Source organism: Chiloscyllium punctatum, chromosome 23 (assembly GCF_047496795.1).
Source record: "Chiloscyllium punctatum isolate Juve2018m chromosome 23, sChiPun1.3, whole genome shotgun sequence".
Classification (NCBI taxonomy): domain Eukaryota; kingdom Metazoa; phylum Chordata; class Chondrichthyes; order Orectolobiformes; family Hemiscylliidae; genus Chiloscyllium; species Chiloscyllium punctatum.
Window position 1 is genome coordinate 87795416 of NC_092761.1, and position 18072 is coordinate 87813487.

General features: G+C 47.1%; 1 protein-coding gene across 22 annotated transcripts in view; it reads right to left on the reverse strand.

Moving 5' to 3' along the window:
- The window catches only part of phldb1b (pleckstrin homology-like domain, family B, member 1b), a 375430-nt gene that overhangs the window by 86725 nt on the left and 270633 nt on the right, over positions 1 to 18072 (reverse strand). For all 22 annotated transcript variants that reach the window (XM_072593429.1, XM_072593428.1, XM_072593422.1 and 19 more), the window contains one exon: positions 15813 to 15950. In XM_072593429.1, the coding sequence (XP_072449530.1) occupies positions 15813 to 15950 (138 nt within the window). The remainder of the gene's footprint in view (positions 1 to 15812; positions 15951 to 18072) is intronic.

Genomic DNA, 18072 nt, shown 5'->3' on the forward strand with positions numbered 1-18072 from the left:
ATGCTCCAAATACTGAGAGGATGTTGTCATGTCCCTGAGCACTGGTACGGATTTGGAAATAGCTCACTAGCTAATAATCAGGAGCGTGAATTGCAGCAAAAACTCTGGTCATTTTATTGAACCTGGGATCAGCTACAGACTGAAGTCCTGCTGACCTTCTTGCATTCCTCCTCAGCCATTCCTTCCTTCAACAGCAACTTCAGTTTGTTTCGTGTGGTGACAGCTTTCCCTTAACTGCTTCTTCCTGACTCGCCACAACTACTCGGAAGCAGCCCATGTCCAGATGCAGCAAGACCTGGACCATATCCAGGTTTGGGCCAAGATGTGGCAAATAACACTCACGGCACAAAAGTGCCAGCAACAGCCATCTCTAACAAGAGAGAATCTGAACATTGCTCCTTGACATTCAATTGTGTTTATCATCTCTGATTCCCCCCCACTTCACTGTCAACATCCTGAGGATTACCATTGACCAGAAACTGAACACAACCAGCCATATTAATACTGTGGCTGCAAGACCAGGTCAGCAGCTCGGAAACTCCCATCCTGCCTCCCAAAGCCTGTCCACCATCTACAAGCACGAGTCAGGGGTGTGATGGAATACTCCCCATTTGCCTGGATGGGAGCAGCTCCAACAACACTCAAGAAACTCAACACTATCCAGGACAACGCAGCCCACTTGATTGGTATCACACCCCCAAGCATTCACTCCCTCCACCACCAACACTCAGTAGCAGCAGTGCGTACTGTCTACAAGATGCACGGCAGAGATACACCAAAGATCCTCAGACAGCACCTTCCAAACCCACGGCCACTTCCATCGAGAAGGATAAGGGCAACAGATACATGGGAACACCCATCCCTGCAAGTTTCCCTCCAAGCCACTCACCATCCTGACTTGGAGATATATCGCCATTCCTTCAGTGTTGCTGGGATAAAATCCTGGAGTTCCTTTCCTCAGGTTAGTGTGGGCATCCCTCCACTCCAAGAACCTCATCAGTTCAAGAAGGCAGCTCACCTCTACCTTCTCAAGGGGCTGAAGAGATGGGTAATAAACACTAGCCCAGTCTCATGAGCAAATAAACTTTCATGTGGGAGGAGGTTCCACAGTCTCACTGCTCTCTGGATAAAGATGCTTCTCCTAAATGTATTAGGAAGTTTACAAGAATCTAGGTTATATTTATGCACACTCTTACAAGTGGAAACATGTTCTCTACACTGCCACACTGCCATACTCCTCAAGGTGAGTTGTACAATTCCATCACTTTTTATTCCAGGTTAGACTACTTCACTGCACATGCTCTGGACATGGTGGTAAGGAAAAGGTTTGGCACAACATGGGTTGCTCAATATCCCAGTGCTCCAGGAATATGCTGACCTCAGTTCATGGTAACAATAGCCAGTAGATAAGCTCCACACTCACTTGCAAGCAACCCTTCAAAGTCTGAGGAACAATTAAACAACAAAATCTGCAGAAATCTTTTGAGTATAATACAGCCTGTGTTTATAAAAGGCACCTCTCCGCACCCAGTCTTGGGGTTGGCAGGGGTGGGGTGAAGGTGGTCAGGGTGTGTGTGAATGGTGTCTGTTATAGTCAAGGGTGCTTCAAGGAGAACCCTTTCGAACTAAGAGGAGGAGGGATTTCTTCAGCCAGAGGGTGGTGACTCTGCAGAACGTATTACTGCAGAAGGCTGTGGAGGTCAAGTCACTGAGTGTACTTAAGGACAGAGACAGATAGGTTCTTGATTAGTAAGGGGGGTCAAAGGTTACAGGGAGAAGGCAGGAGAATGGGGTTGAGAAACTTATCAGCCATGATGGATGGGCAGAGCAGATTTAATGGGCGAAATGGCCTAATTCTGCTCCTATATCTTATGGTTTTATAACACTGATGGTAGCGGAATTTTATCTCAATCAGCCTGTGGTGTTGAGTTTTTAAAAAATTGTTCAAGTGAAGTAGGTGTTGATGGCTAGGTCCTTATTTATTGCCCATCCCTAACTGCCAGGGAGAAGGTGTGGGTAGGTGACACTTAGCTAATGAGAACTAGAAAGGTCTGCCTATGAGTGAGTGGGAAAATGGCCCCCACTGGAGAATACTGATCCAGACAGACACGGAAAATTTCTGCCTCTCCGTAATCTCCTTAACCCCTCCAACCATCTGAGATCTCTGTGCTCCTCCAGTTCTGGCCTCTTGAGCATCCCTGAATTTCCTCACTGCAGTACGAGCAATGATGCCCTTCAGCTGGTAATGAAATCCCTCCAGAAATCTCTGCACCTCTCCAGAACTCTCCCCATCTGCTCAAAAAATTCACTGAAATCCTCAAAGCACCTTCCAAAGCCACAATCACGACCATCGAGAAGGACAAGGGCAGCAGATACATGGGGACACCACCCCCCTGCAAGTTCCCTCCCAAGCCACTCCCCATCCTGACTTGGAAATATATCACCATTCCTTCACTGTCACTAGGTCAGAATCCTAGAATTCCCTCCCTAAGGGCATTATGGGTCAACCCATAGCAGGAGGACTGCAGCTCACTACCACCTTCTCAAAGGGCAACTAGGGACGGGCAATAAATGCTGGGCCAGCCGGTGATGCCCCATCTGAGTGAAAATAAATAAAAACAGCACGGGACCGAGGAGAGATTCCACACGCTGTAGTCAAACAGCGTGTTGACACTTGCTGTGGTGGTTGTTTGGTGAACACCTCCCCAGTATCTCTGGCCATGAGCCCGAGATAGTGAAAGCCTGGAGCTAGTAAAACTGGGTGAAAAACACATGCTTTCACTAAACTCAAAGGAGTTGCTGGAGAAACTCAATAGGTGTGGCAGCATCTGTGGAGAGAGCAACAAAGTGGGACCAGTGACCCTTCTTCAGAGCTCAAATGTCAAAACGTTAGCTCTGTTTCTCTCTGTGCAGATGCTGCCAGACCTGATGAGTTTCTCCAGTGATGTCTGTTTTGTTTTCTGATTTCCTGCATCCTCAGTTCTTATGCTCACACAATTGTACAACCTTACCAATCAGTGGCCGACCACTTTCACAATTTGTACCTTTGTCACTTCTCGGAAAGCAATTTACTTCCACACATTCCACTCCACTCTGACGGACATAACTGGCCAAATCCAAATACACACAGTTAGTATGAGTGTTTGTGGAATCTGTCTCAGTCAGGACAAGGACTGGGAATTGGATTTGAAATTGTTGGTCCCAGGCGCCTGTATCTTCTCAAACTGAGGTCGATCAGGAGATCTGACAAAGTTTCTGGGTCATGTATTTATTGGCCATTTGGGACAGGAGGTAGTTCGTGCACCAAGTCCCTTACACATCTGCTTCAATTTAAAACTTCTCCTCAATGCTTTCAATTCTTCCACCTCTGTATCCTTCTTCAGTCCCACCCACCCACCAGCGTCTCTACATCCCTCTCATCCTGCCCTTTTGCTCATTCATCACTTGTTTTTCGATGGTCACGGTTTCTGCTCCCAAGCTCAGAAACTCTCTCCCTAAACATCCCTGCTTCCCTTCAAGACCCTCCTGAAAACATTCCTCTACCCACCAATCTCCTTTTCTCACTCAGCATTCCATTTTAGTGGATAAGCAATTCTGTATAAGGCCTCAGGATGGTTTAGTATGTTAATGGCACCAGGTAATGCAAGTTACTATTGTATGGAGGTACTGGGCTGTATTAGGAAGGATCATGGAGATACCTGGACCTGCATCCAGCTGGTAATGTGCACTCAGTGTCCTCTCCACTGCTCCAGTTGCTGAGGGAGACATTTTCAAGGGGACAGTCAGATGTTAGGTTAGCCTGGAATTCCTAATACTCTCCGGGGAGCTGGGGCAGGGAATGTTGCTGGTCATTACATGAAGCAGGTTCGAAACACATTCACAAACAGTGTCTGTGCACACACACGCTCACACACACGTGCGTACACAAACGTATACACATGTGCGCACACAGACACGCACATGCAGACACACACACACACAGACACGCATGTACATGCACATACACCTTAAAGATCAACAAGGCTGTCAATGTGTGGAACCACAGGAGTTGCTTCATGAGTATTTTACGTCAATTTTACTGTGGAGCCAGATATGGATGCTAGAGAACTGGCAGGGAAAATAAATATTGATATCTTGAAAAGTGCCCATATTACAGAGGAGGAGGTGCTGGATATTTCAAATTGCACAAAGGAGGATAAATCCCTGTGATCTAATCAGGTGTACCCTGGAACTCTGTGGGAAACTCGGGAAGTGATTGCTGGGCCCCTTGCTGAGATATTTGTATCACTGATAGTCAGAGGTGAGGTGCTGGAAGACTGGAGGTTGGCAAACATGGTGTCACTGTTTAAGAAAGGTGGTAAGGAAAAGCTAGGGAATGATAGCTGACATTGGTGGTGGGTAAATTGTTGGAGGGGAATTCTGAGGGACAGGATTTCCATGTATTTGGAAAGGCAGGGACTGATTACGGACAGTCATCATAGCTTTGTCCGTGGGAAATCCTATCTCACAAACTCGACTGAATATTTGGAAGAAGTAATGAAGAAAATTGATGAAGGCCTACACGTGACTCCAGAAGCCTAACTCCCCTCGAGGGTAATTAGTGATGAGAACAAATGCAGGTCTTGGCATCGATGCCCATATCCTCATTAATGAATAGAGAGGGTCTGTGCCTTACACTGAGAGGAGAATTGATACCTGTCTCATAACTGCCTGGAGATCTATAACAACTGCATTCTGCTTTGAAGGACTGGTTAAACATCTGAGAAACCATACTGCTGAAACACATGCTGGCTGGCTGCAATTTACCCGAGCAATTTTTCTTTTGGGTTTCATGTACGAAAGATCAGACAGAAAAATGGTGTTACCCAGACTTCCCCACCTGGTTTTTATGAAGACTGAGTGTAACAAAACTCTGCCACTCCATTAAAATAAACCAGAACTTTGGAAAGAATCTCAGGCCACTTCTTTTGTTAATTCATTTAAAGCAAGCAATTTTTGGGACTGGTCCCCCTGGCAAGACATGACGGGGGAGGGGGAGGGATTTTGTTTTCCCATCTGGTGAAGTCTCATTCATCTTCCTCTGGCCATGTCACTAGGTTAGGAACAATAGCAGAAAGACGTTATAAACAACCGATGAATCTCTGACACAAATTCATCGATTCGCTCTCGGAGGTGGTGAAAGCAGTGGTCCACGAGGTAAGACGCTTAGCAACGCGAGCGCGCACTCACACATCGCCACGGGGACATGGACGGTGCAGTCAGATGTTGTTTAAGTGGAGGGTGAGGACGATGGGGCGGGGGGAGGGGGGGGGTGAGGGAATGGTCTCTGTGACGTTACCTCAGTTACCATAGCAGACTGGGTGATAGACAAAACATGCAGGAGAAGGAAGGAGCCGTGTCAGTATCTCAAAGAGTTAACAGAGTTAGAAGGAATTAGTGCACAGAAAGTTAGAAACTATTTAAGCAAGAGTAAAGTGTGTCACAAAAAAACCCCTCGACTATGGTAGCCCTTAAATATCAGATTCCGTTTCCCAGTTTGAGCTCGCCCTTACTTGGTGTCACTTGCTGCAGGGAGTAGGGGCTGGAGTCGGAATCTCCTGTTTACTGGAGGCTGCCGCTCAGATCAGATCTCCCAGAACGTGACCTTCCCTCTGACAGAGGACACAAATCAGCTTCATCTGCAGCTGCATTGGCCAAGGCTGCTCTCTCATTGCAGAATGTCCAAGTTCACATTCAGACCGACTGAGAGACCACAGCATCAAAACAATTTCCAGAACAATTCACACACTCACCAGGTCACAGGCTACAGGTGACATGGGGCTGTGAGTCAGCTGATCAGATATCTCTAAGTGTCATTACTGGAGTGTAACAACATACACTGACACACAAAGCAACAACTGCTGCTTATATTTGTCTTTGTGTTAACACCTCTGGAAACGAGACTTGATTGTTGCATACATTTGATTTTTTACAGGTTCCCTGTCTGCTGGTCATTCTGGTCTCACTCTGTGACCACTGCACCTGTGCTAGATCCCTAGAACATCATTGGAATGACCAATCCATGCACAGAGACTGAGGCAGTGCTAGTCAGTCAGATATTTGCCTACAGAAGCACTGCAGCTTGTTCAGAGCCCACATTCAGGCCTTTGGACTTGAGGTGATATCCAGAAACAGGATGTGATGTGTTTTGTCATTTTCTATGGGATCATTCATAAATATCTCAAAGAGTTGAATTTGTGTTGAGATAGATGTCGTGACATTTATTTACAACACGAATAATTAATTAATGGCCCCAATATCACAGGCTTGCACAGAGAGTCAGGACTCTGAGTCCGCTGATTGTAGTAATTGGAACGAGATCAGCTGGGTAGATCTCATAGAAAATAGATTCCCTGATTGGGGTTGTTAACCTGGTCCAATCAGAGAGCCCTGGCTGACAGATATAAACAGGAGTGGCAGGAGGTTCTGCTCACTCAAGGAGCCAGCTCTGAGCTAGCTGGGTCAGTGTCATGTACTGAACATACAATAAAGGGTGACTTGGTGACGGGATGCCAGTCTTTGTGGTGATATTTCACTGACGTTACTGGATATTGCACAGACACAACTGACTGAACCCTGACTGTGGGAAACAGAGAACATGTCCAAAGGCAAGGCAATAAGGAATGTCACATATTACTAACATGTAACTGTCCTGAAAGGTACAGGTCCGTATAGTCTGGAGCATTTGTCATAATAGAATGGGATGAGTTGCCTTGATGAAGGATACAGGCAGGAGGCTGGAAGAACACAGCAAGCCAGGCAGCATCAGGAGGGAGAGAAGTCAACGTTTCAGGTGTAAACCTTCTTCAGGAATGGGGGGGGGGGGGTGGGAAGCTGTAGATAAAGGGGAATGTGGGGGCAGGATGGTGAAGACAGGTAGAGGGTTAGTCAATGGGAGGAATGAATCCAGTTGGAGACAGGGAGGAGTGGAAGGGAGGGGGAGGGGCTGGGAAGGAAGTTGGGGTTGGGAAGGGAGGTTATTTGAAATTGGACAACTCAACATTTGAGTCCTCAGGGCTGTAGGCTGACAGGCGGAAGATAAAAGCACGCAGGAGAGGAACCCGAGGAACTACAGAGGTAGTGCCTCCCACCCGCCCTCCTCCTCTAACCTAATAATAAGACCCGTTGTGGTAAGTAGGTAAGTGCTGCATTTTGCTTGTTCTGTTCTTTAGACCTAGTTTGTTTTTTTTTAAAAGGTTACTTTTAGAGGGATGGCAGTGAAGGCAGTGCAATGTTCCTCTTGCAACGTGTTTGAGGTGAGGGATGCCATGGACGTCCCTGCTGATTACACTTGCAGGAAGTGCACCCATCTCCAGCTCCTCCAAGACCGTGTTAGGGAACTGGAGCTGGAGTTGGATGAACTTCGGATCATTCGGGAGGCAGGGGGGGTCATAGATCGGAGCTTTAGGGAAGTACTAACTCCAAAGATTGCAGACAGATGGGTGACAGTGAGGGGGACTGGGAGGAAGCAGCCAGAGCAGGGACCCCCTGCAGCCATTCCCCTCAAGAACAAGTATACCGTTTTGGATACTTGTGGGGGGGACGACTTACCAGGGGTAAGTGACGGGGCTCAGGCCTCTGGCATGGAGCCTGTCCCCGTTGCTCAGAAGGGAAGGGTGGAGAAGAGCAGAGCAATAGTTATTGGGGACTCGATAGTTCGGGGCACAGATAGGTGGTTTTGTGGGGGCGAGAGAGACTCACGATTGGTATGTTGCCTCCCAAGTGCAAGGGTACGTGACGTCTCTGATCGTGTTTTCCGGGTCCTTAAGGGGGAGGGGGAGCAGCCCGAAGTCGTGGTCCACATTGGCACCAACGACATAGGTAGGAAGAGGGCTGAGGATGTTAGGCAGGCTTTCAGGGAGCTAGGTTGGAAGCTCAGAGTTAGAACAAACAGAGTTGTTGTCTCTGGTTTGTTACCCGTGCCACGTGATAGAGAGCCGAGTAATAGGGAGAGAGAAGAATTAAATGCTTGGCTACAGGGATGGTGCAGGAGGGAGGGATTCCAGTTTCTGGATGACTGGGGTTCTTTCTGGGGAAGGTGGGACCTCTATAAACAGGATGGTCTACACCTGAACCTGAGGGGCACCAGTATCCTTGGGGGGAGGTTTGCTAGTGCTCTTTGGGAGGGTTTAAACTAACTCTGCAGGGGCATGGGAACCTAGACTGTAGCTTTAGGGTACAGGACCTTGAGTGTAGGGAGGTTAGGAACATGGCATCGATCTCGAAGGAGGGTGCCGGTAAACAGGAAAGTGGCTTGAAGTGTGTATACTTCAATGCAAGAAGTATACGAAATAAGGTAGGTGAACTTGCAGCATGGGTTGGTACCTGGGATTTCGATGCTGTGGCTATTACGAAGACATGGGTAGAACAGGAACAGGATTGGCTGTTGCAGGTTCCAGGGTTTAAATGTTTTAGTAGGGTCAGAGGTGGGGGTAAAAGAGGGGGAGGTGTGGCATTGCTTGTCAAGGATAGTATTACAGCGGTGGAAAGGACGATGGATGAAGACTCGCCATCTGAGGTAGTTTGGGCTGAGGTTAGAAATAGGAAAGGTGAGGTCACCCTGTTAGGAGTTTTCTACAGGCCTCCTAATAGTCCTAGAGACGTAGAAGAAAGGATTGCGAGGATGATGCAGGAGAAGAGTGAAAGTAATAGGGTGGTTGTTATGGGAGCCTTTAACTTTCCTGATATTGATTGGGAAAGCTATAGCTCGAGTTCGTTAGATGGGTTGGTGTTTGTCCAATGTGTGCAGGAGGGTTTCCTGACACAATATGTAGACAGGCCAACAAGAGGTGAGGCTATACTGGATTTGGTTCTGGGTAACGAACCAGGCCAGGTGTTAGAATTGGAGGTAAGTGAGCACTTTGGGGACAGTGACCACAATTCGGTGACTTTTACTCTAGTGATGGAGAGGAATAAGTGTGCACTGCAGGGCAAGAGTTATAGCTGGGGGCAGGGAAATTATGATGCGGTGAGGCACGACTTAGGATGCGTGGCTTGGAAAAGTAGGCTTCAAGGGAAGGGCGCAATCGATATGTGGAGCTTGTTCAAGGAGCAACTATTGAGTGTCCTTGATAAATATGTACCTGTCAGGCAGGGAGGAAAGGGTCGTGTGAGAGAGCCATGGTTTAATAAGGAATTGGAATCCCTTGTTAAAGGGAAGAGGGCGGCCTATGTAAAGATGAGACGTGAAGGTTCAGTTGGGGCAATTGAGAGTTATAAGGTAGCCAGGAAGGATTTAAAGAGAGAGCTAAGAGCAGCATGGAGGGGACATGAAAAGTCCTTGGTTGGTAGGATTAGGGAAAACCCAAAGGCTTTCTATATGTATGTCAGGAATAAAAGAATGACTAGGGTAGGAATAGGTCCAGTCAAGGATAGTTGTGGGAAGTTGCGTGTGGAGGCTGAAGAGATTGGTGAGACACTGAATGAATACTTTTCGTCAGTATTCACTCAAGAACAGGACATTGTTGCCGATGTGAATATCGAGTCACAATTAATTAGAATGGATGGCTTTGAGGTATGTAGGGAAGAGGGGTTGGAAATTCTGGAAAAGGTGAAAATAGATAAGTCCCCTGGGCCTGATGGCATTTATCCTAGGATGCTCTGGGAAGCAAGGGAGGAGATTGCAGAGCCATTGGCCTTGATTTTTATGTCCTCGTTGTCTACAGGAATAGTGCTAGAAGACTGGAGGATAGCAAATGTGGTTCCCTTGTTCAAGAAGGGGAGTAGGGATAACCCTAGTAACTATAGGCCGGTGAGTCTCACTTCTGTTGTGGGCAAAGTCTTGGAGAGAATTGTAAGGGATAGGATTTATGAACATCTGGATAGGAATAATGTGATCAAGGATAGTCAGCATGGTTTTGTGAAGGGCAGGTCGTGCCTCACAAATCTTATTGAATTATTTGAGAAGGTGATTAAGGAGGTCGACGAGGGTAAAGCGGTAGATGTGGTATATATGGATTTTAGTAAGGCATTTGATAAGGTTCCCCATGGTAGGCTACTGCAAAAAATACGGAGGTATGGCATTGAGGGTGAGTTGGAGGTTTGGATTAGGAATTGGCTGGCTGGAAGAAGACAGAGGGTAGTAGTTGATGGTAAAGGTTCATCTTGGAGTACAGTTACTAGCGGTGTTCCGCAAGGATCTGTTTTGGGACCATTGCTGTTTGTCATTTTTATAAATGACCTGGAGGAGGGGCTAGAAGGTTGGGTGAGCAAGTTTGCGGATGATACAAAAGTCGGTGGAGTTGTTGACAGTGAGGAAGGATGTGTCAGGTTACAGCGGGATATAGAGAAGCTGCAGAGCTGGGCAGAAAGGTGGCAAATGGAGTTCAATGTGGGTAAGTGTGAAGTGATTCACTTTGGTATGAGTAACAAAAAGATGGGGTACTGGGCTAATGGTCGGATACTTGGTAGTGTGGATGAGCAGAGGGATCTTGGTGTCCATGTACACAGATCTCTGAAAGTTGCCACCCAGGTAAATAGTGCGGTGAAGAAGGCATATGGCGTACTGGCTTTTATTGGTAGAGGAATTGAGTTCCGGAGTCCTGAGGTCATGTTGCAGTTGTATAAGACTCTGGTGCAGCAGCATCTGGAGTATTGTGTGCAGTTTTGGTCGCCATACTATAGGAAGGATGTGGAGGCACTGGAACGAGTGCAGAGGAGGTTTACCAGGATATTGCCTGGTATGGTAGGAAGATTGTATGAGGAAAGGCTGAGGCACTTGGAGCTGTTTTCATTGGAGAAAAGAAGGTTTGGGGTGACTTGATAGAGGTGTACAAGATGATTAGGGGTTTAGATAGGGTTGACCATGAGAACCTATTTCAATGTATGGAGTCAGCTATTACGAGGGGGCATAGCTTTAAATTAAGGGGTGGTAGGTATAGGACAGATGTTAGGGGTAGGTTCTTTACTCAGCAAATCGTGAGTTCATGGAATGCCCTGCCAGTAGCAGTGGTGGACTCTTCCTCTTTATGGGCATTTAAACGGGCATTGGATAGGCATATGGAGGATAGTGGGCTAGTGTAGGTTAGGTGGGCTTGGATTGGCGCAACATCGAGGGCCGAAGGGCCTGGACTGCGCTGTATTTTTTCTATGTTTCTATAAGGTGTCGTTCCTCCAACTTGCGGTGTGGTTCGTTGTGGCAATGGAGGAGGCCAAGGATGGTCATGTCGGAACCGGAGTGGGAAGGGGAATTAAGGATACATCCAATGGCCATCTCTCTGGAGAGCTGAGCTATCATTGATTGCACACAGCTGCTCCCTGAGTAGAATAAGGACAATGGCCCTTTTATCTTGGGTAACACGAGAGAGAGAGTACAGCCCGATGGACAGGCATCTGACACACACCCTGGGGAGCACAGAGCATACTCAGGCCAACTCAGCACCATCACTTGTCAGCAATATTACCATTAGTCCTCTTCAGAAAAATGGATGATTCCTGCTGGAGTGACTTCTAGGACTAACCAACATAATTTTTTTGTTTAATTGATGTAGCTAATCTCCACGGAGAGCATTATGCTAGAGAAATAATCTTGCTTTCATCGGGAGACATCAGTCTCGCATTTGACAAGTTCTGATTGGCAGCAGGTAATGGAAGCTCATGTTTAAAAGAACTCTATTTGCATTAAAGTAGGCTGTTAATGTAAATCCTTCCATAATTCTGCTTCCCTCAAATTCATTGGCTGACAGTCATGTTAATATTTACAGAGCCCTGTTACACCTCGATTTACAGCTGATTTCCTGTCACAAATCATGATTACTGTTAGATTACCTCTCAGTGTCAATAGCTGAGATCCCACAGGTGCAGATCATTGACCAGTATTTAACCACACCTCTCCTCCCACAAGAGAGGAAAATTAGGAACCTGTCCCCCAAGATGAAATTGGACCAAAGGGTCCGTTTCCGTGCTGTACGTCTCTGTGACTCTATGAAGGTCTCATTGTTGGTTACGGGACTCACTTGGACCCAAAGCCCATGTGAAAATCCAGCCAATTGTGTAAATAGGACAAGATGTATGACAGAATCATAGTTATTCTACTAGGTTGTATGGGAGTTGAAAACAACAAATGCTGGAGATCACAGTGGGTCAGGCAGCATCCGTTTCGATTGTAGACGGCTCTCAGGAGGGGACAACATTTATGAATTGGTTGGGGGGTGGATGGGTTGGACTGCAGGGTGTTGGTTAGCTCAGTTGGCTGGTTTGTGATGTGGAGTGATCCGTACCTGTGATATCTCAGCTATTGACACTGAGAGGTGACCTAACAGTAATCAAGTTCAATTCCCACACCGGCTGAGGTAACCATGAAAAACTCTCTTTCTCAATCTCTTGCCTCACCTGAGGCATAGTGACCCTCAGGCTAAAGTGCCATCAGTCATCTCTTGCTGATGAGACTGGAGCCCTATGGTCTGGTAGCATTGTGGCAACACTAAACTTAGTTATCATCAATTCCAGGGACTGCACTAAATGACCTGGAAACACTAGGTCAAATCCCTTCCCCCAGCTGTTGGAGGGTGTCAATTTAAATTGTGTAGTAAATTCTCAGATCCATGATGGTGCCTGGGAAGTTAATGGATTGTTGTGAAAACCCATTGGGAGTATTCCTGGGTTCCAAGAAGAAAATCTCCCATCCTGTCCCACTGCAACATAGCCAATCTGTAAAATTCCTGATGAAGGGCTCCTGCCTGAAACATCGATTTTCCTGCTCCTCGGATGTTGCCTGACCTGCTGTGCTTTTCCAGCACCACACTAATCTTGACTCTGATCTCCAGCATCTGCAGCACCCACTTTCTCTGACTTGTAAACACTGTCTGCAATGTCTTCACAACCTCCCTATCACCTTCTCAAGGACAATCAGGGATAGACAATAAATGCTGGCCCAGCATTTGTTTAATCCCTTGTCCTGTGAATGAATATAAATTAAATCGAGCCAGCTAGGAATTTAACACAAAGACTCTCAGGAGCTGACAATGAGGTTTTCAACTCAATCCTTACTGTTTGTTTAATCAATCTCCTACTCTTTGTACTTATCTTCCTGCATTATTCCAATGAAGCTGAACGCAAACTTCGGGAACCAAGCCTCAGGTTTTAAGGAGGCATTTTTGACCCTTCCAGTTTCAATATCTGTAGGTCATTGCTATCCTTCCCCTGTTTGCCAGGGAGCAGATGCTGGTAGATGTTCAGTGTCACCTTTTACACGTATTCTGGGCCCATCTTTCCTTTCCCTCCTTGTTCTATCCACAGTCTTTCAAATTTGCATTAGTTTTTGTCATTTAACCTCTCGTTCCCTTCATCCCATCTCGACCTTCCCCTTTAGTTTCTCCACCCAAATCTGCCCCTTTCGCTGCTTCTGAACTCGCTTAAAATTAAATCCCTTAATCTCTGAGTATTCTGTGTGAAAGTTTAACCGTGTTTCTCCCTCTCCATCTGCTGCCTGACCTGCTGAGTGTTTCTAGCATTTGCTGGTTTTTGTTTAATCCCTGCTTTAATGGAATGGAATCACAGAATGGTTCCAATATCACTTGCCAAAAATCAATGTTTTTCTTTCTGTTTGAACACCTCTGCTGCTCTGTGCCTGGGGCTTAGTGGATATTATGATTCAAAGTTGCTGACAAAATAGCCCTTTGTCACTGCCTGTGAGTATGTTTAAACAGCACAGTGATATCTGAACAGTAATGTGTCGTAGCTTGTGCTGTGAGAGATTGTTGAGGTATGATGAATACACTACACAGAAACAAGCCATTCAGTTCAAATGGTTCATGCTGGTATTTATGCTCCAGTTCAGTCTCCACACAACTACTTCAGTTAACCCTATTAACATATCCTCCCATCCTTCCTTCCTACATGTACTTATCCAGCTACCCTGTAAATACATTCCTTAACTATTCACCTCAGTCACTTATCTGTGGAAGCGGGTTCCACATTATACCCGTCCTCTGGAGAAAGACATCTCTCCTGAATCCCTGACTGGATTTATTAAGGACCGTTTGACCTTTTTCTGACCCCTAGGCAAAAGCGGGGACTGCAGATGCTGGAAATCAGAGTCTAGATTAGAGTGGTGCTGGAAAAGCACAGATGGTCAGGCAGTATCCGAGGAGCAGGGAAATCGATGTTTTGGGCAAAAGCCCTTCATCAGGAATGAGGCCGACAGCCTCTGGGGTGGAGAGATAAATGGGAGGGGGATGGGGCTGGGGAGAAGGTAGCAAAGTGTACAATGGGTGAATGGGGGTGGGGATGAAGGTGATAGGTCAGAGGGGAGGAAGATTGGCAGATAGGACAGGTCATGAGGATGGTGCTGAGCTGGCAGGTTGGAACTGGGGTAAGGTGGGGAGAGGGGAAATGAGGAAACTGGTGAACTGCTGATTTCAGACAATACCTCACCTCTCCTAAGTTGAGGAATACAATGATCAGCAGTCAGATGTTTTATTTGACATCAGGTCAAATGTACCTGTCACCGGTGTGTCTACCACTCTCACTGCGGTTTTACACAAACAGGAGCACAGACACTCACAAGTCCTGGCATTAACATGAGATAATGTTTATTTTGAGCCAGTTTATGGCATCACTCTCAAGCTCAGATCTGAATGAGACAAAATGAACCAGTGTCAAAGAGTTGCTGTTAATGTCTGATGTGCAATTACAAAATTTGTCCCTGTCATTTTGTCACAGCTCCTTATCGTTACAGTCTTAGGGCCAGGAGCTGCTAAAACACCACACTGCTGCTGGTCTGGATCGTGGCCATGGGCTGGAACATTACCCTCCTCATTCATCAGCCATTGAAGTCAGAGAGCGAAGAAAGCACCACCGTGCTGTCACATCATCAAAACGGGCAGATTCAACAGCAACAAGAACAGAAACGTTGCTGGAAAAGCTCAGCAGGTCTGGCAGCATCTGTGAAGAGAAATCAGAGTTAACCTTTCAGGTCCAGTGACTGGAGCAGAAGCATTAACTCTGATTTCTCTCCACCAATGCTGCCAGACCTGCTGAGCTTTTCCAGCAACGTTTCTGCTTTTGCTTCTGATTTACAGCATCCGCAGTTCTTTCGGCTTTTGTCAAGATGTGATAGCAACTTGGTTACTCTGATGTTTGTTGGTCCAATTATTGGTGTAAATGAGAATCCTTTTAAAAATGAGCCAGGACCTACTCCAGGTATAATTGAGAGCAGCTGCTGTGCATTGGAGAGATGTTTTTTTTTAATGGGGCTGGTTTTGGGGCCCTCTTGTCGCGCAGTGGTAGTGTCCTTACCTCTGGACCGCGAGGCCCAGGTTCAAGTTCCACCTGCTCCATTGGTGCGTAATAACATCTCTGAACAGGTTGATGGGAAAATAGGTTAAATAAAAAATATGAAAGAGCTGGCTTTGTGCACAGTGGTAGTGTGCCTATCTCTGAGCCAAGAGGCCTGAGTACAACTTCCACTTGCGCCAGAGAAGTGTAATAAGATTTCTGAACAGGTTGATAAGAGAAAAGGGCTGTTTTTCTGCAGTAAGGGGAGTGGTTTGGGAAGAAGCGAGAGTAGGTTGGAGTTTGTATCGAACTGTGAAATGCAAAGAAACAACTTGTGGAAGGTCGACCCTTGCTCGCTGTTTGGGACAACTAACAACATAACATCCAAGTTTCCCTCGAAAAGCAAACTGAACTGTCTCCCCTAATGGTGAGGGAGCTGACATCAGACAAGCTCCACATCTCTGCATCTTGAAGAAATAATGAGAAAAGATTAGAGAGAGAGAGAGAGGGGAGAGAGAAGAAAGACAGCGAGAGACCTGGGTGAGAATGGGCTTTACCTTCTCTTTCTCTCTCTGGATGTTGCTCTCCAACTCTGAGAGTTTCTCCTCCAGCTGCGCAATGATCTCCTGCTCCTGCCGGATTTGAGCAACTTCCGATTCCCGCTCTCCCTGAAGCAGCGCCCGCTCCATCTCCGCCTGCGGTGAACGGCACACAACCACAGTTACATAGCGCCTGGCACATCCTCGGGGCTTCCTGAGTGATTTGCAGCCAGCAACGGACATTCCTCCTTCCTCCACACCCCCACATCACCCGCCCAAGGGTTAAAGCTGTCAAAGAGTAGGAAATGCAGCAGCCTAAATTATGCACAGCAAGATCCCACAGGGAGAGGGGCAATGCTGTAAGATAGATCGCGACAAAGTTCGTTCCAACATTTATGTCGATTCAAAGGGATGCTCTAAGCCTGAGAATGTTGGATTGCCACCCTTCCAGAATGTTCCTGGAGTCTCCATCAGTCAAAGGTTAAAGTGCGGGTCACTGCTGCAGGGAAAACCTGGCAGAAAAAGCAGTGCAGCATTTGCCAAAACTGTAATTTCTTTTCATTTCATTCAAACACTTTCATTTCCTTATTGATCAAAACATGGGCTGTAAAAGGTGGTTCACTAACAAGGACTTACATTTATATATTGCCTTTTCCCTCTGGCCAAATTAATCTAAAAATGTACGGTCTGGGAGGTTGAGGAGACACAGACCGCTGGAAAAGCATGGCAGGTCAGGCAGCATCCGAGGAGCAGAAGAATCGACGTTTCGGGCATAAGCCCTTCAAACCCTTGTCAGCGTTTTGGAGAGACCATTCCCTCTGCAACTCCTTTGTCAGATCCATGCCCCCCACCAGCCCACACCCCACTCCCAGCACCTTCCCTTGCCACTGCAGGAGTGCAAAACCTGCACCCACACCTCCCCCCTCACCTCCGTCCAAGGCCCCAAGGGATTCTGCCACATCTGACAGAAATGTACCTGTACTTCCACCAATGTCATTTACTGTATCTGTTACACCCGATTTGGTCTCCTCTACTGGACACCAACTTGCGGATCGTTTCAGTGAACATCTCTGGGACACCCACACCCACCAACCCCATCTCCCTGTGGCTGAACACTTCAACTCTCCCACCCACTTCACCAAGGACATGCAGGTCCTGGGCCTCCTCCATCGCCAAACCCTTGCCACCCGACCCCTGGAGGAAGAACGCCTCATTTTCTGCCTTGGGACCCTGCAACCACATGGGATCAACGTGGGTTTCACCTGTTTCCTCATTTCCCCTCCCCCCACCTTATTCCAGGCCCAAACCTCCAACTTGGCACCGCCCTCTTGATCCTGTCCATCGTTTTCCCACCGATCTGCTCCACCCTCCTCTCCGACCTATCACCTTCTCCCTCACCTTCATCCACCAACTGCATTCTCAGCTCCCTTCCCCCCAGCCCCAGCCCCCCTTCCATTTATCTCTCAGCCCCCTGGGCCCACAAGCCTCATTCCCGAAACGTTGACTCTCCTGCTCCTCGGATGCCGCCTGACCTGCTGTGCTTTTCCAGCACCACATTCTCAACTCTGATCTCCATCATCTGCAGTCCCCAATTTCTCCTAGAGGCACAGACCAAATCAGTGCAGGTTTACAAGATTTCCTCAGAATACCAGGTACAGGAGAGCGAGGTCTACAGAAACACTGGGTTCAGTTCCCACACTGTAAAATGTATGAGCAGCAAGAGGCCATTCAGCCCATCAAGGTTGCTTCACCATTGAAGGAGATCATGGCTGATCTGATAATGCTCAAGTTGGGTTGCTGCAGTTGGTAATTTTAAAAGGGAAGAAATGTGGGAAACATCCCCAGATGGTCCCAGATACTACTGGAGCAGGTGCTCCTCCTTCCTCCACTGCAGCACTGGTGACAGGGCTAGTATAAGGCAGTTGGTTTGAATGGGTAAATCTGAAGTCCTACCCACTGAGGTGTAAATTGTCTATCTCTGGGCGGAGCTAATCAGCTCTAATTGATAGCGCAGTCGTTCTATTTTGTTCGTCTATCTCTACTGTTAACATCCATGTCGTTTAAGGTAGCTTGGTATCTCTTAGGAGATAACCATTTCTTCGATTAGGTTGACGTAGTTATCTCTACTGTTACTTCCTTTATTTAACATTGAACCTTTCTTGTTCCTGAAGAACGGGCCTCTTTTGACCAGACTTGCACGTGGTCATCTGTCCCCGATTAGTATTAGTAATCCCTAGACCAGTGCTAGAATACAGCTTGGTAAGATTCCTGTTGGCCC